The following is a 27,858-nucleotide window of genomic DNA, read 5'->3' on the forward strand; positions in this document are numbered from 1 at the left end:
GTCCACTAGATGCTGGCGTAACCTTTCTTGGGTACAATTGGTCAAGATGTGCTCTCTCATGATCAGATTGTATAACCCCTCATAAGTATCTACTTTGTTACCAATAATCCAGCCCTCTGGTGCCTTTAGTGAAATGTCCACAAAGTCAACCCAAGACTGGGTACTGACCTTCTGGGTGTCCCTGAACTTCATTCTACTGTATATTGCTCTGGGGTCAAACCAAACTTCTTGGCTAAGCACCTCTTCATACTAGGGTATGAATCTGCCTCCTCCCCCCTTAAGGTCAGAAGCCTATCCCTCCCTGAGTTGGGGACCAACTCCCACAAAAGGGAACCCCAGTATTGAGGCCTAACCCTTCTCATTTGGAGTGCCCTCTCAAAGGCCCCCAGCCACTTATCTATGTCATCCCCCTCTACATAGGCAGGAACCACCCCTTTGGGTAATCTGGGGCAAACTCCCCCACCCATGGACACCTCAGCTTCTTTATCGCTGCCTCCATCTCTTTTCTCTTTGTATGCCCACTTTTTCTTTTCTAGGGCCAGCTTCTCTGCTTCCAAAGCTATGTATGCTAACTGGGCCTCCAGCTCTCTTTCTCTGATGGATGGGTTCTCTCCTCCTGAAAGGACCCCCTTCCCACCACTAGCTTTGGGTCTGCCCCTAGTGACTGTATTTACTGAGGACCGTTCTTCCTCATCCTCACTTAGGCTCAGATGCCTTCCCTCCCCTGAGTGGTTAGAGCTTGCATCCTCCCTTCTTTCTCCCTCCTCTGGAGCTTCTTCTGACTCTACCTCTTGGGCCTCAGCCCATGCTGTCAGGGTTGTGATCAGGATTTGCTTCCTGAGATCAGTGGTTGCAGGCAACCCTCTTTCAATACACAACCCCCTAAGCTGGACTACTGTCAGTGTGGGTAGGCTAGCCAGATCAAGCTCCATGGTTCCCTAGTTTTGTGTCAACAAAAACTTTTTGCAAAAATTGGAAACAAGAATTTAGAAAAATTACAAAAATTCAATAATTGAAATTAATCCAAATTAAAAATTAAAAACAATTTTTGCACTAGGACAATTTAAAGAATTTTTAATTTGTTTTACCTAAAACTGTAACGTGATATTGAACACAAGTACAGGATCCCGTCGCTGCTTCCAAAAATGTTGGAAAATGGGTTATTGGTAAGGGCAGGTAGGTACCTACACCTAGCAACAAGCCACTAACCTCCACCTAGGTACAGTTAGGTCTCAGTAAATTAATCCCAGCTCAACCCTTGGTAGCTTGGCAACGAGCGTCAAGGCTTAACTTAGGAGACAAAGTGTAAAGCATTCAAATATCACAAAACAGTAATTAAATAAAACACAGGAAACAGTTTAAAAATCCAAAACCAATTTATAAAAATAGTTTATATTTTTATCTTTAAAATGACACAAAAACGATTAAAATCGGTTCAGGGGAACCGGAGATATGAATTTTTAAAGAATTATTACTTTTCTAGCGCTTAGAAACAAAAAGCGCCAATCGGGTCATCTGGTTGCACCTCGACCGGGGCAAAGTCAAAGTTTCAGGCCGACCGCGATGGAGCCCTGCTCGGCTACAAGTCGCGGGAGGCCTCGGTTAAAAAGTTACCTTCTGACTTAGTCTTTATTTTGAAGTTTTTCTTCACCGGGACAAACCTGCCAGTTGAATCCGACCTCCTGGAGCCCTTGTCCGGATACCCGATGTGGGTTTCCTTGGTGGTGATTTTTACTTTCGGACTTAGTCGTTTTTTCGAGATGAAAATCCTTCGACCGGGGTAAACCTGGATCTTGATCCGACGTCCGTGGAGCCCTTCTCGGATACGATGGCTGGGAGGTCCCGGTCAACTTTTTACCTTCGGACTTAGGGCCTGATTCTGACCCTGGCGGCCGGTGACCGCCAGGGTCACCGGCCACGGGAGCACCGCCGACAGGCTGGCGGTGCTCCGAAGGGTATTCTGACCGCGGCGGTTCAGCCGCGGTCAGAAAGGGTAAACCGGCGGTCACCCACCGGTTTACCGCTGCCCTTCTGAATCCTCCATGGCGGTGGAGCGCGCTCCGCCGCCATGGGGATTCAGACACCCCCTACCGCCATCCTGTTCATGGCGGGAAACCCGCCATGAACAGGATGGCGGTAGGGGGTGCCGCGGGGCCCCTGGGGGCCCCTGCAGTGCCCATGCCAATGGCATGGGCACTGCAGGGGCCCCCGTAAGAGGGCCCCGCAAAGTATTTCAGTGTCTGCTATGCAGACACTGAAATACACGACGGGTGCCACTGCACCCGTCGCACCTTCCCACTACGCCGGCTCAATTCTGAGCCGGCGTCCTCGTGGGAAGGTTGATTTGCCCTGGGCTGGCGGGCGGCCTTTTGGCGGCCACCCGCCAGCCCAGGGCAAATCTCAGAATCACCGCAGCGGTCTTTCGACCGCGGTGCGGTGTTCTGACGGGGTTACTTTGGCGAGCGGCCTCCGCCGCCCGCCAAAGTAAGAATGACCCCCTTAGTCTCTTTTTCGGAGATTTTTCTTTACCGGGATGAACCACCAAATCAGGCCGGGTCGCGGTTGAGGCAAGCCGGCTAGAATTTCCGTGGCGGGTCGGTCCCTCTATGGAGCTTTTTTTCAAAAATTCTCATATCTTCTCCAAACTTCTGGGGCTTCACCCAGATGTCCTTTTAAGGTTCTTTTGGGGTCCACAGCTCACCCCAAGGGTCCAGAAGTTCTGTGATGGTCCTTGGGGGGTGCGGACTTCAACTCCCAGAATGCACCTGGCGCAAACTCCTTTTTGGCCACTGGACAGTGGTCAGCTGGTCGCTTTCTTCAGGAGTTGGTGCAGGGGACTCTGGTTAGCAATTTTTCACCTGTAGCAAACAAGGAGTCCCTCCTTGAACCAGTTGAAGCCAGGCAAAGTCCTTCTTGTGGTGAAGCCCAAGTGTGCAGCTAGTGCATTCCTTCTGAGTGCAGGTTCCAGGTGCAGGTCAGGGGTCCAGCAGGGCAGTCCTTCTTCTCCTTTAGTTCTTTTCTTGTTGAAATCTGGTAGGGATCTGAGGTGTGGGTGCAGGTCTGCCAGTTTTTTCCTTGCTCCTGGGTGAAAAGCAGGGGGGCCCTGGTTCTCCAATCAGGGACAGGGTCGTCCCCCTGTGATGACCACTTCCTGGGAAGTGTGGCAAAAATCCATCCCAGAAGGCAACAGTCTCTAAAAATCCAACATGGATGAATCAGATTTTTGGAGGTTACATCTGGCTGAGCCCACCCACTGGTGTGGCTAAAAATCATAAACACACCCCTCTCCTGCCCTCTCCTAATCTAATCAAGGGGGCACCTAATTGTCTGGGGTTGCAGGATGTGGGGGTGTTGCTGGGTGCTCCAAATGTCCTTCTCTGCCTTTGAAGACCAGTTTGGCAGCCCTCCCCCTTCCTGCCTCACCATCTGCTGAGGGGAGATTCTCTCCCCCAAGCACATTCCTTTGTATGAAGCCAGGCCACTTCACACCTCATCAAGGCAGCCTGGCAGAAGCTGCTGCAGGCTGGCCAATCAGAGCACAGCAGCAAAAACAATGCAGAGCTGAAATTGGCAACTTTTTAGGTAAAGTCTAAACTTTTTACCTGAACAAGTTATATTAAATCCAACAACTGGAAGTTGTGGGATTTATTACAACAATTAATTTGATACCAAATTCTTGGTATGTAACATTTAAGGAGACTTTAAAATTTAAAATAAAGTCTGCCCATTCTAGCCTATGAATGCCATTTACTTCAATGAGGGAAAAACGAATTTGGCTGTTTTTACCTCACCAGGGCTTATAAATCTATTTTTATAAAGTCCCTGCTTATAGTTACATGGCACCCAGCCCTAGGGGCACATAGGGCACACCTTAGGGGTGACTTATATGTAAAAATAAGGTAGTTTAAGACTTTGGAAGTACCTTTAATTCCAAAGTCGAATTTGCATATAACTTTAATTTAAAAGCAGCCAGCAAGGCAGGCTTGCTTTTAAAATGACACTGGGCACCTCAGCAGTGCACCTAGGTGTGCACCACCTATGCTGTGGTCCCTAAACCTACATGCCCTACCATATACTAGGGACTTATAGGTAGGTTAACTTAGCCAATTATAATTAGCCTAATTTGCATATCCATTTTACACAGAGCACAGGCCCTGGGACTGGTTAGCAGTACCCAGGGCACCATCAAAGTCAGGAAAACACCAGCAAAAAGAGGAAAATGGGGGCAAAAAGTTATGGGGCCTCTGCAATCAGCCCTGTTTTCTCACAGCCTATTAAAAACAAAATTTACTGGCTGTCGGGCAAGGTCAGAGCCAGTATCAAGAAGGAAGTCTCCAAATGTTGGAGCTAGGGGTGATTGAGCCCTCCAAAATTCCCTGGTCCAGCCCCACTGTGCTGGTACCCAAGGCTGCCACACAGGGCGCCACCTAAGGGCTTTGGTTCTATGTGAATTACAGGGGACTCCATTCAAGTCACCAAGACTGATACTCACACCATCCCCGAACTGTAGAGCTCATTGATGGGCTGGATGCTGGCAAATTCCTCAGTACCTTTGATCTCACATCAGGATACTGGCAGATTGCTCTGACTGAGGGAGTAACACAGAGGTCTGCATTCTTGACCCCAAATGGCCACTTACACTTCACGTGTTGCCCTGGACTTAACCATTTAGAGGTTGGTGAACAGGGTCCTGTCTGGGAAAGGGGGCATTCTGTGCAACCTACTTAAATGACAAGGTTTTTAGCTCGGAAGAACACCTGCAATACCTTAGGAGGTGCTTCAGGCCCTTTAGCAGGTGCGCCTGACTATCAAGGCCAGTAAGTGCGACATAGGGCATGGTACCATGGTGTATCTGGGCCACATGGCAGGGAGGGGCAAGGTGCAGCCCTTCCAGGCCAAGATTGAGACTTTCCTGACTTGCTAAGTCCTCAAAACATAGATTAAGGTAACGGTCCTCCTGGGTCTCACTCGATATTACAGGTTTGTTAAGTTTATAGTACCATTATTGCCTCCTTACCTAAGATGACTTCAAAGAAGCAGCCCAAAAATGTTATCTGGACAGAGGACTGTAGCAAAGCCTTTGACTTCCTGAAGGAAGCCATGTATACAGCACCTGTACTCAAGGCACCAGACTTCCTCAAGGTATTCATAGTGCAGATGGACGCTTCAGAGCATGGGTAGGGGCTATCTTAGCACAGTTGAATGAGTAAGGCCTAGATCAACCTACAGCCTTCATGAGCAGTAGGTTACTTCCCTGGGAACATAGGAAGAGTGCTATTGAGAGAGAAAGGCTTTTCACTTTGCTTTGCTCATCCTTTTTTTTTGCTGGTCTCGTTTTTGTTGGCCTTACGCCTCTGTGCACTTTGCCACTGCTAACCAGTGCTAAAATGCTTGTGCTCTCCCCTTCAAACATGGTGAAATTGACTTATACCCAGTTGGCACATTCAATGTACATGTAAGTTCCTAGTACATATAACGGGGGCTATAAATTAGAATGCTACTAGTAGGCTGCAGGAGGCTGCCCTGGTGTGTGGTGGGTACCTATGGTACTCACACATTATACCAGGTCAGGAATACCTTATTAGTGTGGTGTAGTCAGTGTCTAGAAGCCAACCTCTCTAGAGGTAGCTGTGGATGAGCAGCCAAGGCTTTCCAAACCCCTGTAGTCACACTTAGTACTTACACACATGAAAGAAAACACTCATTGTTACAAAAATAAAGGTACTTTATTTTGGTGACACAAAAACCAAAAATACCATAGAGACTATACTCCCTAAAAAATACACAAATTATATACACTAGTTTGCAGAAATAGGCATACAAACATTTAGAAAACAGTGCAATTAGTGAAAATCACTAACTCAGTCCACCAACCGTGATGCAGGATCCATGCAGCTCAGCAGGAGAGGGGATCCACGCAGTCGTCGTCTTTGCAGTTGGTGCCTGCAGAAGCAGGGGAATGACTCCTTCACCCCAAGGGAGATTCTTTCTGATGCAGGCTGAAGTCAGGCTGTCCTCAGAGGATGCACGACCAGGGAAATGTTGCAGTTGCTGGAAGGAGCCAGAGATACAATGTTGCAGAAGGTGTCTTGCTTCTTTGTTGCAGCTTGTAGGGTCCTGAAGAGTCTAGATGCAGTTTCCTCTGTCAGACGTCGAAGTGGAGGGTGCAGAGGATTCCTGCTGGAGTCTTACAATCCATATCTTCCGAACCACCCAAGGAGAGACCCTAAATAGCCCTGAAAGGGGGTTTGGTCACCTAACTGGGTGACCACCTATCCTGAGGGGGCTCTGACGTCACTTGCTGGCCCTGGCCACTCAGATGCTCCCAAAGTTCCCTGCCAACTTTGAATCCAAGATGGCAAAATCCAGGGACCCTATGGAGGAGCTCTGAGCACCACCCCTGGGGTGGTTTTGGACCAGGGAGTGGTCACTCCCCTTTCCTTTGTCCTGTTTCGCGCCAGAGCAGGGATTGGGGTCCCTGAACCGGGGTAGACTGGTTTATGCAAGGAGGGCATCAAATGTGCCCTTCAAAGCATTTCCAGTGGCCTGGGGAGGCTAACCCTCCCAAGCCTGTAACACCTATTTATAAAAAAGGTAGAAGGTGTACCACCGATCTCCCAAATAAAATCCTTTGTTCTGCCTTCCTGGGTTGTGTTTCTCAAGCAACAGGAGGGCAGAAACCTTTCTGGGAGGTGGCGGCAGCTTGGGCTGCCTGGAAACCCTCAGAAGACCTTAATGGCAGTACTGGGGGCCCCCTAAGGAGCCCCCAGGGTGCATGGACTTATAGAACCAATGCCTGCAAAAGCCTGGGGTATGATTCTAAAATGTTTGATTCCAAACATTCCTATGTTCGGAGTTACCATTATGTTACTGGACATAGGTGGCAACCTATGTCCAGTACACGCGTAAAATAGCATCCACGCACTCACGAAGTCTGGGAAATGGGCCTGGAGTTCATGGGGGCACCTCTGCTAGTGCAGGGGTGCCCTTACACACAGGTACTTTGCATCCTGCCCTCTGGGCTAGAAGGCCTGCCATAGGGGTGACTTATAAGTATCCTGGTATAGTGAAATATTGCAGTGAAAGGGTGCTTGCACATTTTCACGCAGGCTGCAATGGCAGTCCTGCAGAAGCCTTTGCTTGGGCCCCCTATGGGTGGCAAAATATATGTTGTGGCCCATAGGGATCCCCTGAAACCTCCAATGCCCTGGGTACCTAGGTACCATATACTAGGGATTTATAATGGGGCACCAGTGTGCCAAGTATGGGTGAATTACAGAGTTTTGGGAGAGAGAGCATAATCACTGGGGTCCTGGTTAGCAGGATCCCAGTGAACACAGTCAAACACACTGCATCAGGCAGAAAAAGGGGGTAACCATTCCAAGAAAAAAGGTACTTTCCTACACAATCCCTCACACCCCCACCCCCCACCAACGAGGTACAAGAAGGCTAACCTTGCTCAGATGAGACTTCCTTGTCTAAGTGGAAATATATGGAGAGTCCATTTGCATTGGAGTGGTTACTCCCAGGTCTATGTTCCACTGTAAAGTCCATATCCTTTAGGGAAATGGACCACATTAACAATTTTGGGTTTCATCTGTTTAAGCCATAAGAGAGGTTTGTGGTCTGTCTGAACAATAAAGTGAGTACCAAAGAGGTATGGTCTCAACTTCTTCAGGGCCCACACCACAGCAAAGGCCTCCCTCTCTAAAGTTGACCAGCACTTTTCCCTGGGGGTCAACCTTCTGCTAATAAAAGCTACTGGTTGATCCTGGTCCTCCGTATTAAGTTGTGAGAGAAATGCCCCAACCCCTACTTCTGAAGCATCAGTCTGAACTATGACCTTCTTGGAGTAGTTTGGGCTCGTTAGAACAGGTGCAGGGCACATGGCCAGTTTGAGTTCCTCAAAAGCTTTCTGACAGCTGGCTGTCCATAATACCTTTTTAGGCATTTTCTTGGAGGTGAGGTCATTAAGAGGGGCAACAATGGAGCCATAGTTCTTAATGAACCTCCTGTAATAAACAGGGAGACCTAAGAAGGCTCTGACCTGGCTTTGTGTGGTAGGGGGAGTCCAATCTAAAATGGTATAAATCTCCCCTTGTAGTGGCTGAATCTGTTCTCCACCTACTAGGAGTCCCAGATAAACCACCTTCCCCTGCCCTATCTGGCACATTCAAGCCTTGATAGTAAGGCCTGCCTTCTGCACAGCCTCCAAAACTTTCCATAGGTGGACCAGGTGATCATCCCAGGTGGAGCTAAACCCAGCTATATCATCTAGATATGCTGCACTGAAGGTTTCCAAACCTTGGAGGACTGTGTTCACCAACCTCTGAAAAGTGCAGGTGCATTCTTCAGACCAAAGGGCATTACTGTGAATTGGAAGTGCCCTCCAATGGTTGAAAATGCTGTTTTGGGTTTAGCCTCTTCTGACAACTTAATCTGCCAATAACCAGCAGTTAGGTCAAAAGTGCTAAAATTCTTGGCAGATGCCAGTGCATCCATGAGCTCATCTGCCCTTGGGATAAGATGAGCATCTGTTTTGGTTACTGTATTGAGCCCTCTACAGTCAACACAAAATCTCATCTCTCGTTTGCCATTTTGAGAATGTGGCTTTGGGACTAGTACCACTGGGCTAGCCCAGGGGCTATCTGAGTGCTCAGTAACTCCCAGGTCAAGAATCTTTGGCACCTCTGCTTTGATGCAGTCCCTTATATTATCAGGTTGCCTGTAGATTTTACTCTTGACAGGCAGACTGCCCCCTGAATCAATGGTGTGTTCACACTATGTGGTTTGGCCAGGTGTAAGGGGAAACAGTTCAGAGAACTGTCCCAGGAGATTTCTGCAGTCCTCTTTGTGAGACTGAGAAAGACAGTCTGCTAAGACTACCCCTTAACTGAGCCATCAGCTGCAGAATTTGAAAAGATGTCAGGGAGAAGGTCACTCTTATCTTCCTGCCCCTCATCAGTGGCTATGAGCAGGGTTAAGTTAGCCCTGTCATAGTAGGCCTTTAGGCGGTTCACATGAAGCACTCTGAGAGGACTTCTTGGAGTTCCAAGGTCTACTAAATAAATGACCGCACCCTTCTTTTCCACTATGATCGGTGGTCCACTCCATTTGTCTTGAAGTGCTCTTGGTGCCACAAGCTCCAGGGCCCACAATTTCTGTCCTGGTTTGTACACAGTCGGGACAGCCTTCTGGTCATGCCACTGCTTTTGCAATTCTTGGCTTGACTGAAGGTTCTTACGGCCTTCTTCATGTACCCAGCCATCCTTGATCTGAGGCCAAGTACATAATCCACTATATCTTGTTTAGGGGGCTTCAGGGGTTGTTCCCAACCCTCCATCACAAGTGCAAATGGACCCCTAACAGGGTGACCAAAGAGGAGTTGAAAGGGGCTGTAGCCCACTCCTTTTTTGGGGGTACCTCCCTACAGGCAAAGAGGAGGCATGGTAACAGGACATCCCATCTCCTCTTGACTTTTCAGAGAGTCCCACTATCATACCTTTGAGGGTTTTGTTAAAAAGCTCAACCAACCCATTTGTTTGGGGATGGTAAGGTGTGGTGAACTTGTAGGTTACACCACAATTGTTCCACATTGCTTTCAAGTATGCAGGCAGAAAGTTCCTACCTCTGTCTGATACAACCTCTTTTGGGAAACCCGCCCTAGAAAAGATTCCCAGGAGAGCTTTGGCCACTGTAGGTGCTGTAGAGGTCGTAAGAGATATGGCTTCTGGATACACGGTGGCATGGTCCACCACCACTAGTATAAACCTGTTTACAGAAGCTGTGGGAGGGTCTAGGGGGCCAACAGTGTTAACCTCTACCCTTTCAAAGGGTACCCCAACCACTGGCAGTGAGATTAAGCAGGACTTTGGGGTGCCACCTGTCTTGCCACTGGCTTGACAGGTGACACAGGAGCAACAAAACTCCTTTGTGTCTTCCGACATTTGGGGCCAATGAAAGTAAGGGACCAATCTGTCCCAGGTTTTGCTATGCCCCAGGTGACCAGCAACGGGAACATCATGGACTAAGGTCAACAAAAATTCCCTGTATTGCAGAGGGATGACCAATCTGCTGGTGACACCAGGTTTGGGTTCTCTAGGCTCTGAATACAGGAGGTTGTCCTCCCAGTACACCCTGTGGGTGCCACTGACATCCCCTGCTTGTTCTTTGACAGCTTGCTTTCTCAAACCCTCCAGTATGGGGCAAGTTTGCTGAGCCACACTTAACTTCTCCCTGGTGGGCCCCCATGCACCTAAGAGTTCAGCTGTGTCAGCTTGAAGTTCTTCAGGTGTAGGTTCTGTCCAAGGAGTAGATTCCTCCTCCTCACGGGGAGGGATAGCGGATAATTTCTTACCCTTCCTACCCTTGCTTCTAGGAAGCTCTTGGTCCATATTTTCAGGATCCAAGTTTCCCTGTGCTCTTTGCTTCTTGGTCTGAGCCCTTGTCAAAGCAAAAATATGCCCGGCATTGCTGCATGGCCCTCCAACTCTACTTCAGCCCAAGCTGAAGTCTCCAAGTCGTTCCCTAGTAGACACTCTACAGGTAGGTCTGTGGACACTCCAATTTTTTTAGGACCAGTTCCCCCCCCCTTCCCACCCCACGGAGATCAACGACTACCATGGGGTAGCTCACAGTATTGTTGTGGGCGTCACTCACTTGGTACTGATGACCAAGTAGGTGTTGCTCAGGGGACACCAGTTTCTCAGTCACCATGGTGACACTGACACCTGTGTCCCTGTAGGCCTCAGTCTGAACACCATTTATTAGGGTTGTTGCTTGTACTTATCCATATTAAGGGGACAAGCAACAAGGGTGGCAAGGTCAATGCCACCATCAGAGACTAAAATAGCCTCAGTGGTTTCCCTAACTAATCCAGTCCTCAATACACTTCCCAGAGTGAGCCTTGCTACACCCTTGGATTGATTATTAGTAGTATTACTCTTCCCACCATCACCACCACTGCTATTGCTAGGAATACAAGTTGTAGTAGTGGGGGAGGTAGTGGTGGGAGGTTTGGTGCTTTTCTTAGGACAGGAGCTGTCTCCTGCCCCATGGCCTTTGTTTCTACAAATGTAGCACAAAGGCTTTTATTTTGATTGTTGTGTGAAGAGGATGTAGAACCACCCCCAGAAGAAGTTTGTTGGCCCGATGAAGACTCTTTCTTTTCATTGTCCTACCTTTGTCATGTGACTTACCATTCTTCTTCTTGTCCTTGCCACCTCCTGTATGAGCTTTTCTGCTCACCCTTGTTCTGATCCATTTGTCTGCCTTCTATCCCAATTCTTGGGGAGAGGTCAGATCTGAGTCTACCAAGTACTAGTGCAACAAGTGAGACACACAAATATTCAAAATATGCTCTCTCAGTAATAGATTATACAAACCCTTATAGTCAGACACTTTGCTGCCATGTAACCAGCCTTCTAAAGCTTTAACAGAACAATCCACAAATTCAACCCAATGTTGTGAGGCCTCTGTTTTGGTCTCCCTGAACTTAATTCTATATTGCTCAGTTGTGAGACCAAAACCATCTAAGAGTGCAGTTTTTCAGGATACATCCTCCTCTCTGACAGTGAGATGTCTATCCCTACCTTTGTCAGAGACAGACAACAAGAGAATAGCAGACCACTGCCTTGAGGGACTCTCTGAACCTTGCAGGCCCTCTCAAGTGCAGCAAACCACGTGTAGTTTAAATGTCACCCCCCTCCTTGTATAGGGGAAACATTTTGTGAAACTTTCTGGAAAAGGAGTCCTCCCTGACTCTGTAATCCCTTAAATTGGGCTGTTTCTGCTGCCACCATGGGGTGCTAATCCCAACCCCTGTCTCTCTTTCTCCACTGCCAAGGCATCCCTATCTAGGGCTAGCTGTTGCTGCTGCAGCCTCAGCCTGGCCTCCTCCAGTCTCAGTTTTCTGAGCTCTCTATCCATAGTCATCCCCTGGAGTTGTGCAGTGTGACCCCCTTGAACACTGAAGTGACATGAGAGTGAGCAGAGGTGGATCTTTTCCTAGTCTAAGTGACCCTTTCTACTTGCCCTCTTGGTGTAAATGGAGCCCTACCTCTGTGACTTCCGCTCCCACTACCACCTATGCTAATTGGTATGCTAGGGACCTTTAAGATCCTTTGAGGAGCCCTCCCCTGGGCCTAGAATGTAATTCTCTACCTCAGTGAGGTTAGGGTCTACTTCTTCCTCCTGATCACCAGCTTGATCCCGGTCATCCTGGATGAGGAGGCCCAAGACCAGACTCTTGTTGGGGTTGCTCCCCATGTCCAGTTTCCTCTCTGAACATAACCCCTTCAATTAGAAGCAGGGAAGTGACTCCTTCATTCCAAGGGAGATTCCATCTTTCTTCTGATGCAGGCTGAAGACGGACTGTCCTCAGAGGATGCACGACCAGGGAAATGTTGATGTCTTGCTTCTTTGTTGCAACTTGTAGGGTCCTGGAGAGTCCAGGTGCAGTTTCTTCGATCAGAAGTCGGAAGTGGAGGATGCAGAGGATTCCTGCTGGAGTCTTGCAATTCGAATCTGAGGAACCACCCAACGGAGAGACCCTAAATACCCCTAAAAGGGGGATTGGTCACCTAGCTGGGTGACCACCTATCAAGAGGGGGCTGTGGCGTCACCTGCTTGCACTGGCCACTCAGATGCTCCCAGAGTTCCCTGCCAACCTTGAATCCAAGGTGGCAAAACCCACAGACCCTCTGGAGGAGCTGTAAGCACCCCCCCCTGGAGTGGTGATGGACAGGGGAGTGCTCACTTCCTTTTTCTTTGTCCAGTTTTGCGCCAGAGCAGGGACTGGGGGTCCCTGAACTGGTGTAGACTGGTTTATGCAAGGAGGGCACCAAATGTGCCCTTCAAAGCATTTCCTGTGGTCTGGGGAGGCTACCTCTCCCAAGCCTGTAACACCTATTTCCAAAGGGAGAGGGTGTAACACTCCTCTTCCAAAGAAAATCCTTTGTTCTGCCTTCCTGGTTTTGAGCTTCTCAAGCAACAGGAGGGCAGAAACCTGTCTGGGAGGTGGCAGAAGCTTGGTCTGCCTGGAAACCCCCAGAATGCTCTAATGGCAGTACTGGGGGTCCTCTATGGAGGGAGCCCCCAGGGTGCATGGAACCATACAACCAATGCTTGGGGTATTATTCCAACATGTTCGATACCAAACATGACTATGTTTGGAGTTACCGTTATGTAGCTGGATATACATAGTGACCTATGTCCAGTACATCCATAAAATGGCGTCCCCGCACTCACGAAGTCTGAGAAATTGGGCCTGGAGTTTGTGGGGGAACCTCTGCTAGTGCATGGGTGCCCTCACACACAGGTACTTAGCACTCTGCCCTGTGGGCAAGAAAGCCTGCCATAGGGGTGACTTATAAGTATACTGGTGTAGTGAAAAATTGCAGTGAAAGGGTGCTTGCACCTTTTCACGCAGGCTGCAATGGCAGTCCTGCAGAAGCCTGTGCTTGGGCTCCCTATGGGTGGCAGAATATATGCTTCAGCCCATAGGGATCTCCTGGAACCCCCAATGCCCTGGATACCTAGGTACCATATACTAGGGACTTTTAATGGGGCACCAGTGTGCCAATTGTGGGTGAAATACAGCGTTTTGGGAGAGAGAACATAATCACTGGGGTCCTGGTTAGCAGGATCCCAGTGAACACAATCAAACACACTGACATCAGGCAGAAAAACGGGGTAACCATGCCAAGAAAGAGGGTACTTTCCTACATAGGCGTGCACCACTGATTGTGCTAGCCACTTACGCAGCTTTTAAACATGTCTCAGGCCTGCCATTGCAGCCTATGTGTGTAGTGTAAACCATTTGCCAGACCTAAACCTTCCTTTTTAATGGTATGCCCTAAGTAGCCCATAGGGAAGGGTGTAGTCTACTTTTAAAGTTGGACATGTACTTTTAACTTTTACATTTTCTGGTAGTGAAAAATACTTATTTTTTTTTGTTTATTACTGCAGTATCTGCTTGTCCCATAGAATAACATTGGATTAACTTATTGCAATTACGTGAAAACTTCAAAATGCGAGTAAGTAGGGATTTTGAGTTTGGTGTCTAAAGAATTGTAATTCAATATGCTGTTTAATGGTAAAGTTGGATTTTAAGTCACAATTCTGAAAATACTGCTTTCAGAAAGTTGTCCTTTCCTTATCCCAAATATCTGGTGCCTGCAGCCTGTATTCTGGGTCACATGACTATATGTAACTGGCAGTTGGTTGTTGTGTATCGGCAAGACAAAAGGATGATACACTGATTCATCGAGTGCTGACATTTTTCAAACAGTCAGCTCCTGTCACAGATCTGGGGTAAATCCATTGTTCTTTTGCTCACCATGCCACCCCAGTTTGGACCCACCCATATGCAATCAGTCTTGATCCTGCTCCTCATGGAGACGGTCCAGCCCAAACTGCCAGTCCAGTTCCTCCCTGAACAGGAAACAAGCATCCTGGGACATGTTTTGGGGGTATTGCCCCTCATCAGCCAGGATAGCCTGAATACAGTGGCACTGTGAACAAAGGGCCCGCATCTGGGCATACCCTGGCCACTAAGGACGACTTTAGCAACACAAAAGTATGATGGATGGAGTGCTGAAACTTTTCAAACGTTCACCCCTAGTCACAGATTTGGGTTAAATCTATGATTCTTTTGCTCACCATGCTACCCCAGTTTGGACCCAGCCATATGCAAATCTGTCTTGACTCTGCTCCCCATGGGAATAGTCCAGCCCAATCTGCCAGGCCAGTAGACGTGGGGTTTACTGAAGGGCCTAGCCTGAGGCCAGGCTCTGTGTTCATCCCATTGGTGTAGCCCTCCTTCACAAGCAACTCCAGGCCTCAGGACTCAATCCCCCAGAGCCTTTTATTTTTAAAGGGGAGTGGGCTACTGACCCCCTCCCGAGTCAGTACTGCCCCTTAAAAAACATTGCCCCTGGTCCTTACTTGGGTAACCTGGCGCCTGCTCTAGGTACCAACACCACAGTATTCTGGGGGCTGCGGGCATAGCACCAATGTCTCTGCGGGCATAGCACCAATGTCTCTGCGGGGCCGCCAGCTCCCTGCATGCACTCATCCTGAATGCTGCAGGAGCCGGCTTTGTTCAGCCCAGACAGAGCAGCTATTTTTGCTTGATCCCTCTGGTTGGGAGCTATTTGAGTTTCCCTGCCTAAAAGAGTGCAGCAAGAAAATACGTTTTCTCCCACAAGGCAGGAGCATAATTAAAGCTCCCGCCGAGTGGGAGCAGACATGCCTTCCCTGCCCGCATTCCTGCAGGCAGGTAAGGCATGTTTGTTCCCACCTGAAGTATGCTTTAAAAATGCTCCTGCCGAGTGGGAGCAGAGATATGTTTCCCAGCCTTTGCTCTTGCAGGCAGGGAAAATACTGTGCCCACGGGGTGGACTCCCCAGTGATTGATCTGGCCCCCGGCGTTGGTGTTCCTGGGACTTTAGAAGCTTAGCAAGGATGGCTCCACGCCCTCCATCCCCTGTAATATAACATCAGACACAGGGGATGGGTTCCCATGGGCCAGTAGAGCCTCGGGGAGGTAGGCAATGCACACTCTTCCCTTTTAATTTATGTTGGCCCTAGGAGGTTGGGTTCCTGGAGACTGTAGAAGGTCCTGGAGGGCGCTGTACGCCCCTCCCCTTTTATTTGCATTCTGTCCCAGGAGAATAGGTTTCTGTGGTCTTTTCAGGCTTGAGGTAGCAGGATAAATGACCCCCACCCTTTCAATGTACTTTCAGCCCCACAGGATGGGGTTCCTGGGGCCTATCAAGGGGGGGAGGGCGTAGGTCCACACGCCACCTTCTCCTTTCTATTGATAGTGGCAATAGGTTATGGGTTTCCAACCCCTATTCTCTGTACTACCACTGGGGGTGGGAGTGGTGGGGATTATTTTAGTAGCACTGGAGCCTGTGCTTCTTCTTTTTTATTTTTTATTTTACTTTGCAGGGGATTTATGGATCCTCTGCAAATTTTAAGCAAAATTGAAAAAAAAACTTTTGGCCTCATGTGGGTCCCTCTAGGCCTAGTGGGTCAGGGGTATCCCTACCCTGCCCCCTTATGCCCTTATTGTTTACCTTTTTTCTACGACTTGGGACTGAGCCACGATATGCTGCCACATCGCTGTTGATTTAGTGGCAGCCGATCAGATCTCAGCCGGAGATCACCCCAAAACTTTCCAGGATGGAGCGGAGGTGGAAGAACATTTGTTTAGAATGTTTTTTTGGAGAGTCATCAAATAGCGCCAATGGAGACATAATCCTAACTATAACTAACTGAGTTACAATTAAATAAAAAAGCATGAAATTCGTAATTTGTATGGGTTTAAGATTAAGACTTAGGAAGGTGCATTTTATATGTTATTTATCGAAACCATATGAGAATGGAATAGATGCTTTGGTAAAATATTGTCAAAAGCATTCTAAAATATTGACTTTGAGGAAATGCTGACTCCAGTTTCACTATTTAAGAGAAAAACAAAAGAAAGGATGGCCTGGTTCGCACAACCATATGCAAAGCTAAGCAAGGGAATGATTTTATTAGTTCATGCAACATGGTGTAAGTAAAACTGAAGATTCCATATATAGGTGGTCATTCTGACCCTGGCGGTCTTTGACCGCCAGGGCGGAGGACCGCGGGAGCACCGCCGACAGGCCGGCGGTGCTCCAATGGGGATTCCGACCGCGGCGGTAAAGCCGCGGTCGGACCGGCACCACTGGCGGGGTCCCGCCAGTGTACCGCGGCCCCATTGAATCCTCCGCGGCGGCGCAGCTTGCTGCACCGCCGCGGGGATTCCGACCCCCCCTACCGCCATCCAGATCCCGGCGGTCGGACCGCCGAGATCCGGATGGCGGTAGGGGGGGTCGCGGGGCCGCTGGGGGCCACTGCAGTGCCCATGCCACTGGCATGGGCATTGCAGGGGCCCCCGTAAGAGGGCCCCTAAATGTATTTCACTGTCTGCTGCGCAGACAGTGAAATACGCGACGGGTGCAACTGCACCCGTCGCACAGCTTCCACTCCGCCGGCTCGATTCCGAGCCGGCTTCATCGTGGAAGCCTCTTTCCCGCTGGGCTGGCTGGCGGTCTGAAGGCGACCGCCCGCCAGCCCAGCGGGAAAGTCAGAATTACCGCCGCGGTCTTTCGACCGCGGAACGGTAACCTGACGGCGGGACTTTGGCGGTCGGCCTCCGCCGCCCGCCAAGGTCAGAATGAGGGCCATAGTGTTGGCAAGACAGACGAATTGAATTCAGGAAATAAGGTAAAATGTTAATGTGATTTTCTAAAATGATGGATATGTAGAAGTCAACCATGTTTTGCACGTTTGAGAGGAGATCGAATGGTTAAGCGACTGGAAGTTGGAGAGGAAGGATTCAGAAGAAAGATGATACCGAGTTTTATAATGATACACATCAATGTATGGATTAGAACCGCATAGTGGTTTGGAACGACAGCATTAATATTCTATTCTAGATTATGTTGTCTTTAATTTGTACTAACTGCATTTGCCTTTATTATTTTTACACAAAGAATTAAAGTAAAACGTTTGCCATCTCAGTATGTTACCAGCACACGAGGAGGGGTAATAACTGATTCGCAAAAGGATAGAGGCATGCCCTTGGGGCACGATCAACTTTGGGAATCCTGGTGGATAGCCTCGGGGTCCTCACTGCATATATTTGAAGTTATATGTGGACATACAACTCCCTATTAAAACTAGAGCACTGTATGTGACGTTTCATTTCATGAATTCATATTTTGGAAATAAAGCAATCCAATAAAACTGTGTGTTTGCCGTTCAGCTTTTTCACTTTGAAGTTCACTGTTCAGAAAGTGAACATCTTAATCGTCATTTTATTAAATGCTAAAATAGTTTTGAGGATTTGCTGTCATTTGCCAGACATTAAACTGCCATAATTATTATCAAATTTGTCCAAAGATCCAGCAATGTGACTTAGCATGAGCTATAACCCTGCCACTCTTAAAAAATTGATTGCACTGAAATCTTAATAGCAAATCTTTATTAAAAAGAGTCTTTGATATGACGTTTATTTGATAATGTTCTGCTTTCCTTTGTTTTAGTCATTTTCCGGTGGTGGATATAAACTGGGAGATTCTGATCAGATGCGATCAGAATATGTTTTTGGAGAGTTTGAACACAACTTTGACGAAAATGTAAGTCTCCCAAAAATATATACAATGGCTAAAAATGTTTATCAAGCTACATTTTGAAGTGACCTTCCTTGCTTATATTGATATCCATACCCTTTGCTAAAAAAGAATGGCTAGTTTTAAATTAACAATGCCACCCCCAGAACTGGATGCTACACTGCATATTGGTATTGACTGGTGATAATTTAACATGCTGGATTTGCTTGGTAACTAAAAACAGACCTGGAAAATATTTCAATATCAGCTACATGTTACATCAAGTAAGATTTGTGAGTAAGTCTGATTCTGGTTTGCAGGGATTGCCCTCGCCTCTAGACTTTATTTAAAAAAAATAATTCTAAAGAGTTAATTTTACTGTCTTGTGTTCAGAATAAATTGCCTACACAATCATCATTTTTAAAGATCGATTTGAAGAGAATCTTATAAAACATTGCCATTCTTGAGTTGCGACAGAACCAAGAATCATTATTTCCAAACACCAGCAACATAGCTTTCAAGTATCCCCATTTCTTGTATGATACCTTGAGGCAATGGTGAACCTGAGGAATAAAAGGCAGCCTGAGGGTAAACAAAGCTACTGGCAGCTAAGAAGGGGGACGGGGAGGCTGGGGCATGGAGTCATCACAAGGCCCATTTCCCACTAAATCTATTGTTCATGTAGATAAGGGGAAGAAGATTGTTGGACTTTAAAATTTCTGCATTTGTAGATTAATTGGTTTACAAGATTCATTGGTAAGGTGACTTTACTTTAACGAGTTTTCTGCCATCTTGCAAGACTCATACATATTTAGTATTATGATGCAGGGCTGATAAAAGGGATACCTGGCAGCTATTCTATGTAAATCTATAGCTGCAGAGATATCAGATTAGCAGTATGCATGGTCTTGCAAGGGGGTTGCCTATATCAGTGAAGAGGTGCAGATGTATTCTAATTATTAGTAAGAAAAAACATGTCTTCTGTACCGATGTGTCTTGGAACTAGCTGGGGATACCACTGTCATATTTGCTTGTATTGCCCCTTTTTAAAAGATTATGTAATACGTAGCAAGAGGATTTAGAGGCAATATGTGAAGATAAAGAGAGTCGCAAGTAGGTGTACAATGTGAACTAAGGAGAATAAATATATGATTACCCAAGGTAAAGGTCTACTGGGATTTAAAATAAAACTGCAGGATGAATTAATTTTAAAAGGAAGATTTTTCATAGAAGTTACTGCTATGGTATATCTCAACTGCTAGTTAATATCCTTCTAGTATGTCCAGATTGTAATCTCAGCTGACCTCGAACTGCTTCGAGTTTACATTTGAAGCTTCAGCTTGGTGGAATAGAGAGTTGAAAAGGTGTGATAAAATGTATTTATTCTTAATAGGACATATTTGTTTTCAAGTAAATCCTTTAACCTAAATATGGTAGAGTGGCCTCTATATCCATATCTGCACACCACCTTTCTAGTTTAGAGGATGCAGAGTTCACATCCTTGCACTCACGACAGGCAATCAATCTAGTGCTGATAGAAGAGAGATTGCCTCTTCACACCCCCTAACTCAGGCTGCAAAGATGAGCGTCTCCTGCAGCCAGAGTCTTTTTTTTGGTTTGGTTTGAGTAACGATCAGCGCACAAGGCATGAAACTGAAAGTAGCTGGACCCTCTGTGTTATGGCTGCTTACATTGTAATCTGTGTGGGGGGCACAGATCAACCCCGTAGCTCAACAACCCATCCTCCGAAGCACAAATTACAGTGGGAGAGGTTCCTTGGGAAAGGGAAAATCTATCTTTCCAGCTGCACCTCTCCCTTAGGACAATCCCATAAAAGGTATCCACCTACTAGACACTGGAGATTTTTGGGAGGGGGGACTTTACCCCTCCCCCCTCCAGGCCTGGCCAATTGCTCCCATTCTCTTGAATACTGCCACACTTTCTTCGCCCCTCTGCTGGTGATTTACCCTCAGTTTGCTCACCTCTAGAGACAAATAGCACCACTAGACACAAGGGATTTTTATATGACAAAAGGGGCGAGTGTCTGGCTTGAATTAGCCCCGAAACACAGCCTTGCAGATCACTACAGTCTTTCTGGTCCCATTTTTCCTAGGAGGAACAATGCACCACGAGAAGATTGCAATAAACTTTTTTGTATTATATTCTTTTTTGGGTGGTGGCCCACTCCTCCACCTCAGGGACCCACATAGTCATTTTACCCCTGCTGGGGCGGTTTGGGCTTATCTCCAGTCAGCAACCCACCACAGGGAGGCAGAAAACACTTGTGGACACCAGAGACCTTTTTGTGAGAAAAAGTGGAGAGCGGTACTGTACTGGTATCGAACCACACCAGAGGGCCCTACCTAATCTTTCTGCCGCCCAAGAGCCAGATTGGTTTGGGGGCTTCTAATCTCCCAACCCAGGGTGGCAGAAAGCAATTCTAGACAACAGGTCTTTTTTTTTTTTACTATATATGGTGCTGCACTCCTTAATATTGAGCGGCATCCCTCCATCTCAGGAGACCATGTAGTCTTTCCGACGTGGTGACAGATTTGGTTTATCCCTAATCTGTCCTGCCTCAAGCCACCCTGGGCAATCTACAATGAAAACAAAAATGGTAATGCCCATGTAACCCCCAATTCCTGGGCTATCCAAAGCAAGCAAACAAAATGGAAAAAAGGGGTATAAATTCAACCATTACTTATCAACAATGACCACATCACTTGTGGCAAAAGACTGCAGAAAGTCCCCTCCCCCTCTTTTTTAAGTACAAAGGCTTCACACACCTCAGTGGCTAACCAGAGTGGCTTTAGGTGACTGCTTAATCTGTCTCTGTGGATTAAATTGTGTTTAGAAAGTGTGTGCATTGCCTGTTTTTGCCTTGAAAGAGCCAAATATTAGTGTGCGACAAGCAGTATTTCAGTGTTTTTAGAATCTCTCTCTTACCCTGAAAGTAGACTCTGCTAGCTTGGAAGTGTGGATTCAGCCTGTCTGTATCCAAGGAGATTCTGAATAGGGCAGCAGCTCCCTCCTCCCTTCCCACAGGTGCTTGGGCTTCAGTTAACTTGACCCTTATATAAGTTTCTATTAGTTGTTGCATATGTTGTGTGATTGGTTGTTGGGATTAGTATTTTATTGGTTTACATATTAGGGTTGATGTTGTGATTGATTGGTACTAGGGTGGAGATTTCTATTGGTTCATGTTTTTAGGGTTGGTGTTGTGATTGGTGCTAGGGTTAGGATTCCTGTAGGTTTATGTTTTTAGGGTTGGTGTGAATGGTACTAGGGTTGGGGCTCCTATTAGTTCATGTTTTTAGGGTTGTGTTGTGATTGGTGCTAGGGTTGTGATTCTTGTTGGTTCATGATTTTAGGGTTGGTGTTGTGATTGGTGCTAGAGTTGAGATTCCTCTTGCTTCATGTTTTTAGGGTTGTTGTTGTGATTGGTACAAGGTTTGGGATTCCTATAGGTTCATGTTTATTGGGTTGGTGTTATGATTGGTACTAGGGTTGGGCTTCCTATAGGTTCATGTTTTTAGGGTTGGTGTTGTGACTGGTTGTCAGGATTAGGGGTATGATTGGTGAATGGGGCTGGGTCTCCCATTGGCTGTGGGGTTTAGGGTTACAAATCTGATTGGTTAGGGTTAGGACTTAGGTTCTATTGGCCAATAGGGACATTTAAGCCTAGGGCTCAGGGCGTCTCAGCCCGGGCATCGAAGCTAAGGGCGGAGAGGATAAGGGCATTTGGAGAAAACAAGGGCATTTGCCTGTTTGGATCTGGTCAGGCCTAGGGCAGAAATGCTGCCCAATTTCCCATTTGCCAGAAAGGACCTTACTCCCTACACATCCTTTAACATGCAAACACATTATCAGCAAAGACATCCAACTCTTGCGTCACAAACTGACCTCATACAGATTGCAATGTCTCATCAACCAACACAAAACCCCACATACCACACCTATACACCTATCCACCACACCTACAACAGTAAAATACCTTCATTCTCACAGCAAACACTACTCTATCCATTCCCACTTACACAACCTGCCATCACCCACACAACACAAAACCACATTATACGTTACTTTCAGCCATCCAGATCCACACTCCCTGTTCATACAAACCAACAGCACTATCCTCTGTTTTTCCACATGGACCCCCATTTATCATGAAAAATACCTAAGCACAGCCTTCCAACACACCATCTACAGACACCCTCCCCTTCTCTTCACCAATTGCACACAATCATACAAACCTTACACTCCACTCCACCACACATATTACCTCTTCCAGTCATCACAGCTAACAAAAACACCCCTGACCCACATCCATCTCCTCTTACACACCTCATACACTCTTCTCTAAAACACATCAACTCCCCCTGTAATATTCTAATACCACTCATCCAGCACTAGCTCACATACAAATCCTTCACAGAAAACCACTACATCTATATCTCCTCTCACTATTCCACAAAACCAACAGACCACACTCATCAGCAAATCAAAATAACACAAACTTCCATAATACTTTCCATCACACTGCCTCCCAACCTCATGACTACACAAAGAATTCAAATCCTGATGAATCTTTACCCCTACATTCTCATTCTTCAGAAACATCTACTACAAGCACCCCAACACAGCAACATTCACTCACCCGCGTCTCATGAGTTGCACAATTTAGAGCCCTACATTATGATCCACATGCTCCTCCACCACCCCTAACCCATACTCCTTCCCCACTAAACAGAAGCAAACAAAATAAATAACATGCCATTCTTAAGAACTTTGTATCCCATTGTCTATTACATAATAAGGCTACTATACACAAAAAGTACACTCTTCATGTCTCTCTCAACCACCAACACACACAGACCCAACAAACTGCCTCCTAAACCTGCTGGAAGAGGAACACTATATTGAAAAACAGGACTATTGTAACCCTCACATAGTTATCACAACTAATAACACACCTGCTACAAGCTAAAAATATACTGCCCACCTTTTTCCAAAACAACACTGCCACTAACACATATTTTCTGAACTGCCTGCTCATAAATGCTCAGTCATTCTCAAAAAACAAGCAGCACATCTGTGACCTGCTCACGGACACACAACCTGACATACTGTTCGTAACAGAATCATGGGTGAGAGATGACATGGCCCCAGTGTTGCATGAAGCCGTTCCTCCGGTCTATCAAACCCTCACACAAAACCGTATAGGCAAAAGAGGAGGAGGACTAGCTATTATAGTCAAACAAGCAATAAATCTCAATAAAACAGACTTTTTTCCATAGACGGTTGTAAGGCCCGCCTTACTAGATGCAACCCTACACCAACTTCCTCCTGTAACTTTACAGACTTTCACCTAACTCCTCAACATTCCCAGACACTTTTCTAGATACAGTCTCAAACCTTATAACAGTATACTCAAACCTATGCATTCTTGGGGACAAAACCAATATGCCCCATCAAAAAGCTATCACCACTGGCCTAGTTGCATTAAACCTACATCAGACTGTACACAATCCCACACACTTTGCTGGACACATCCTAGATGTCATTTTTGCAAAGCCTGAATTAGTTACCGTTCATAGCACTACGCCAATCACATGGTCAGACCACCATTTGATAACTTTCCGACATAAAACACCACAAATCAACACACCCCATAGCAACTTACATACATGCATCTGAATTTAGAAGACCTAGAAACACAACTAACAGCCAACACAGATCTAGATTCAATTAATTCTGTTCCAAAACTTTGAGTGGCTGCAGGAAGCTTTCAATATCCTATTACCACTCAGAAAAACTAGACAGGACAAATGAAAACCAACACCTTGGAGAAAACCAGAGCTTACAAAGATAAAGCTAAAAATCAGAAGGTTGCAACGGACCTTGCTCAAAACAAACAACATTCAAGACAAATTTCAGCTACACAAACTTAACAGAATATACAAATCATCAATCAAAAATGCTAAAAAAAAAAAAAAAAGGTACTACTCAGGCTGAATTCTAAATGCTAAATCTGCAACCAAAGAATTTTATAAAATTCTCAATGAATTTTGAAAACCTAAATGCATGGAATGAAGTCATCCTAATACTCAAAATTTCATAAACTGGCAACTCATTACCCGACCAAGGCAGACACAGTGGACTTCTATTTAAAACAGAAGAAATCCATCAGCACCAACCCTTTTCCTAAAATCCCTTCCAAGAATCAACCATTCCAGCTTCTGCACTCCTTCAAACAAATATCACAAGGTGAATTTATGGATTTGGTAAAAGCAAGCAGGCCTTCCGGTTGCCCTTCTGATCCTTGTCCACCACACATCTTCAAGAACATTCTTTTATCTATTTCTGCTGCCACACCAGTAAGAAAAATCATCAATACCTCTTTAACTTAACTACAGGAACTTTTCCTGAAGACCTGAAAAAGCATACATAGGGGGTTATTCTAACTTTGGAGGAGTGTTAATCCGTCCCAAAAGTGACGGTAAAGTGACGGATATACCACCAGCCGTATTACGAGTTCCATAGGATATAATGGACTCGTAATACGGCTGGTGGTAAATCCGTCACTTTTCCGTCACTTTTGGGACGGATTAACACCTCCTCCAAAGTTAGAATAACCCCCATAGTCTGTTATTAAAGAAAACAAATCTAGACCCACAGGACCCCAACAACCGCAGACCAATCACAAATGGACCTATCCTGGGCAAACTGATAGAAAGAGCATCATTCGCCCAGATGTCACAATTAATTGAAGACAATTCCATACTTTCAGACTAGCAAACTGGATTCCGCCAAGGAAGAGGCACTGAATCGGCACTCAGAGCAATCTGGGATGAACTTAAAAACACAGTTGACCGCAATGGAGTTGCTGCACTACTTCTCTTGGACCTCTCAGCTGCTCATCTCACCTATGCTTTTCACCATCTACATGATGTCATTACCAGAATTGATCAATGATTTTCAACTCACATGCTACATCTTTTCAGATGACACGAAAATACTACTTAAATGGGAATGCACTAAAGACATTGAAAACTCACAAATATTCAGTTGCCCCAGAGCCGTTGATCAGTGGATGACTTGGAGCCATCTCAAACTAAATGCTTCCAAAACGGAAATACTTATATGTGGCGACTGGTAAAATTATGAACCAATGTGCGCTTGCCCTGAAGATCTCAGACTACTTCATCAAGTATCCAAGGAAGTTAGAAACCTTGGAATTACCATGGACTCCAAGTTAACAATGAGTGCCCAAGTGGACAAATTAGCACAATCAAGCTTCAGCACCTTGAAGACTCTGTGACGCATCTTCCCTCACCTCTGATTTCCACACAAGGTGCAGGCTACTATCTCTTTGTACTATCCAAACTAGATTATGCCAATGGCCTCTACCATGGATCATCTTTATCTATTATGAAAAAACTACAACGTATTCAGAACTCAGCTGCTAGGCTACTATTACATGTAAAGTCACAAGCCCACATCTCCCCTGCCTTGAGGTCACTACATTAGTTACCCGTTGCCAGAAGATCCACCTTCAAGCTGCTTTGTATCACCCACAAAGCGATACATGGAACAGGACCGCTTTTCATTAGAAACAAAATAACCAAATACATTCAACAAAGAAACCTCCTTAGAACACCACCATATAACAAAAAGACAATAGGTGGTACATCCTTCTCCGTTCAAGCAGCCAAACTATGGAATTCATTACCCCCAAATATAAGATCCATGGATAAATATCTTGCTTTCAGAAGACTACTCAAGAGTTGGCTCTTTCCTCCATAACCACCATATTCAAACAGCAATGGACTTCATATGTCTGTGTTGATAAATATTTATAATCTGATTATGTGTATAATCTAGATATGTATAGTTCTTTAAGGAATATGTATTGTTACTATTTCATAATAATAAATTATACACATGCTATTTAAGCCAGTTTATCAAATGTATATTTACTTACGGTCAAATATATATATCTACATATATATGTGTATATATATATATGTGTGTGTGTGTGTGTGTGTGTGTATATATGTGTGTGTATATTATTCTATGCTTAACATGTTCATAGGTCATTGCATAGCTCCTAGATAAGTTGTTATTTTTATATCACAATGATCAAATGTTTTATTATCATAAGCATTTCCTTATTCAAAAATTGAGGAAAGATAAATGAATGTTAGAAAAGTACACTTATTATTAAACTTCAAATATTAAACTCTTGAAAGTCTGTGTTTATACAATACTACTTTTCTTCTCACATTAATATACCACTTCTAGATTCTTGCCTCCTCTATCCTTACATTACTCTAGTCAATCCAACTAATAAACTTGCATATCCTCTCCTCAAATTAACTCATAATAACACTAATACTGTACTCATATTTCCCTATACTAATCCACCACTAATTCCTCTTTGGTTCCAGAGAAGCGTGCTACTTGACAAAAAGCATTTCAACACCTCGTCAGGGGTAGTAAGCCCTATATAAATACAATTACAGTTAAAACTACTAGACCCACGTTTATTTAAAATCATGATTATATGTATTTTACAAAATGTATCAACTATACTGCAACACCATCACCAAAGGTTTATACATATGAGAAAATCAAGAGCAAAGGTTCCTTGTAGCTTCCAAAGTTACTGATTAGGTGGATGTGACCAGTCTTTATGGTAGCAGGATCCACCTAAGTCGACCTTACGTGGATCCTGCTACCATAAAGACTGGCCACATCCACCTGTCACTAACTCTAGAAGCTAACTATAGTAGCAGGATCCGCCTTTGGATCCTGCTACGTTAAATACTGTTCACAACTACCTAATCACTAACCTTGAAAGCTACAAGGAACCTTTTTCGTATTAGGAAAATATGCTTTTGATTTTCTGTAAAATACATATAATCGTGGTTTTGAATAAATGTGGGTCCAGTGACAATTGATGTGGTCATTGTTGATAAATAATCACTGAATTTATCCCCCCTTTTTTCCATTTTTTTTTTTGCTTGCTCAACCCACCCTGGGGGCAGAAAACATTGCCACCCAAGGCACTTATTTATGAGGAAAGCAGTGGTGATCTAGCCCATATTGGCATCCTTATCCCACCACCACAGGGGTCCACACATTATTTCACCCATCTCTTGGTGGCAGATTATCTTCAGTCAGAACTCACCACTAATACCAATGATTATTAGTTTTGTTTGCTATGTAAGGGTTAGAGTCTTATGGACCTCACTGTCTGGATTCAGGATAACAACAAAGTCAAGGGGGATGGAGGTGCTGGATAACAGGGTGATGGAAGATGAGGTGGGAACACTGGACCTATAGCTATTAGCGACTAACATGTACTCACTTTCCGGTCATTTCCGGATCACAAGCGCTAAAACCCTATATTGATCTCATGGGAACTTAGTGGTATGCTTGGCTATGTGTTGTGTGGGTGTATTGGCTTTCCAGTTCTCGCTTTAGTTTGCACCCATTTTATATTGTCACATTGTTTGTTGGTTTTTCCATTACAGTTCACTTTAGCGCCTTTCTCTCTTGATTCTTTTGGTTGCTCCGTCTCATACCCCATTTCTTGTAGTGTCTTACCTGTAATTCAGGGGTGTTTAGGGGCCTGGATTGTATTCCAAGTTAGCTCATGGCTAGTCATAGCACCATCTACTGCTGGAAGCGGTAAGACTTATTT

The 27,858-nt window shown here is 45.7% G+C and overlaps 1 protein-coding gene across 1 annotated transcript in view; it reads left to right on the forward strand.

Annotated features, from left to right (window-relative positions):
• Nucleotides 1-27,858, forward strand: part of UBXN2B (UBX domain protein 2B) — a 344,843-nt gene that overhangs the window by 116,058 nt on the left and 200,927 nt on the right. Inside the window, exon 5 of the mRNA XM_069220223.1 lies at nucleotides 18,084-18,176. Within this exon, the coding sequence (XP_069076324.1) occupies nucleotides 18,084-18,176 (93 nt within the window). The remainder of the gene's footprint in view (nucleotides 1-18,083; nucleotides 18,177-27,858) is intronic.

This window comes from Pleurodeles waltl, chromosome 2_2, assembly GCF_031143425.1.
Source record: "Pleurodeles waltl isolate 20211129_DDA chromosome 2_2, aPleWal1.hap1.20221129, whole genome shotgun sequence".
In the NCBI taxonomy this organism is placed as follows: Eukaryota; Metazoa; Chordata; class Amphibia; order Caudata; family Salamandridae; genus Pleurodeles; species Pleurodeles waltl.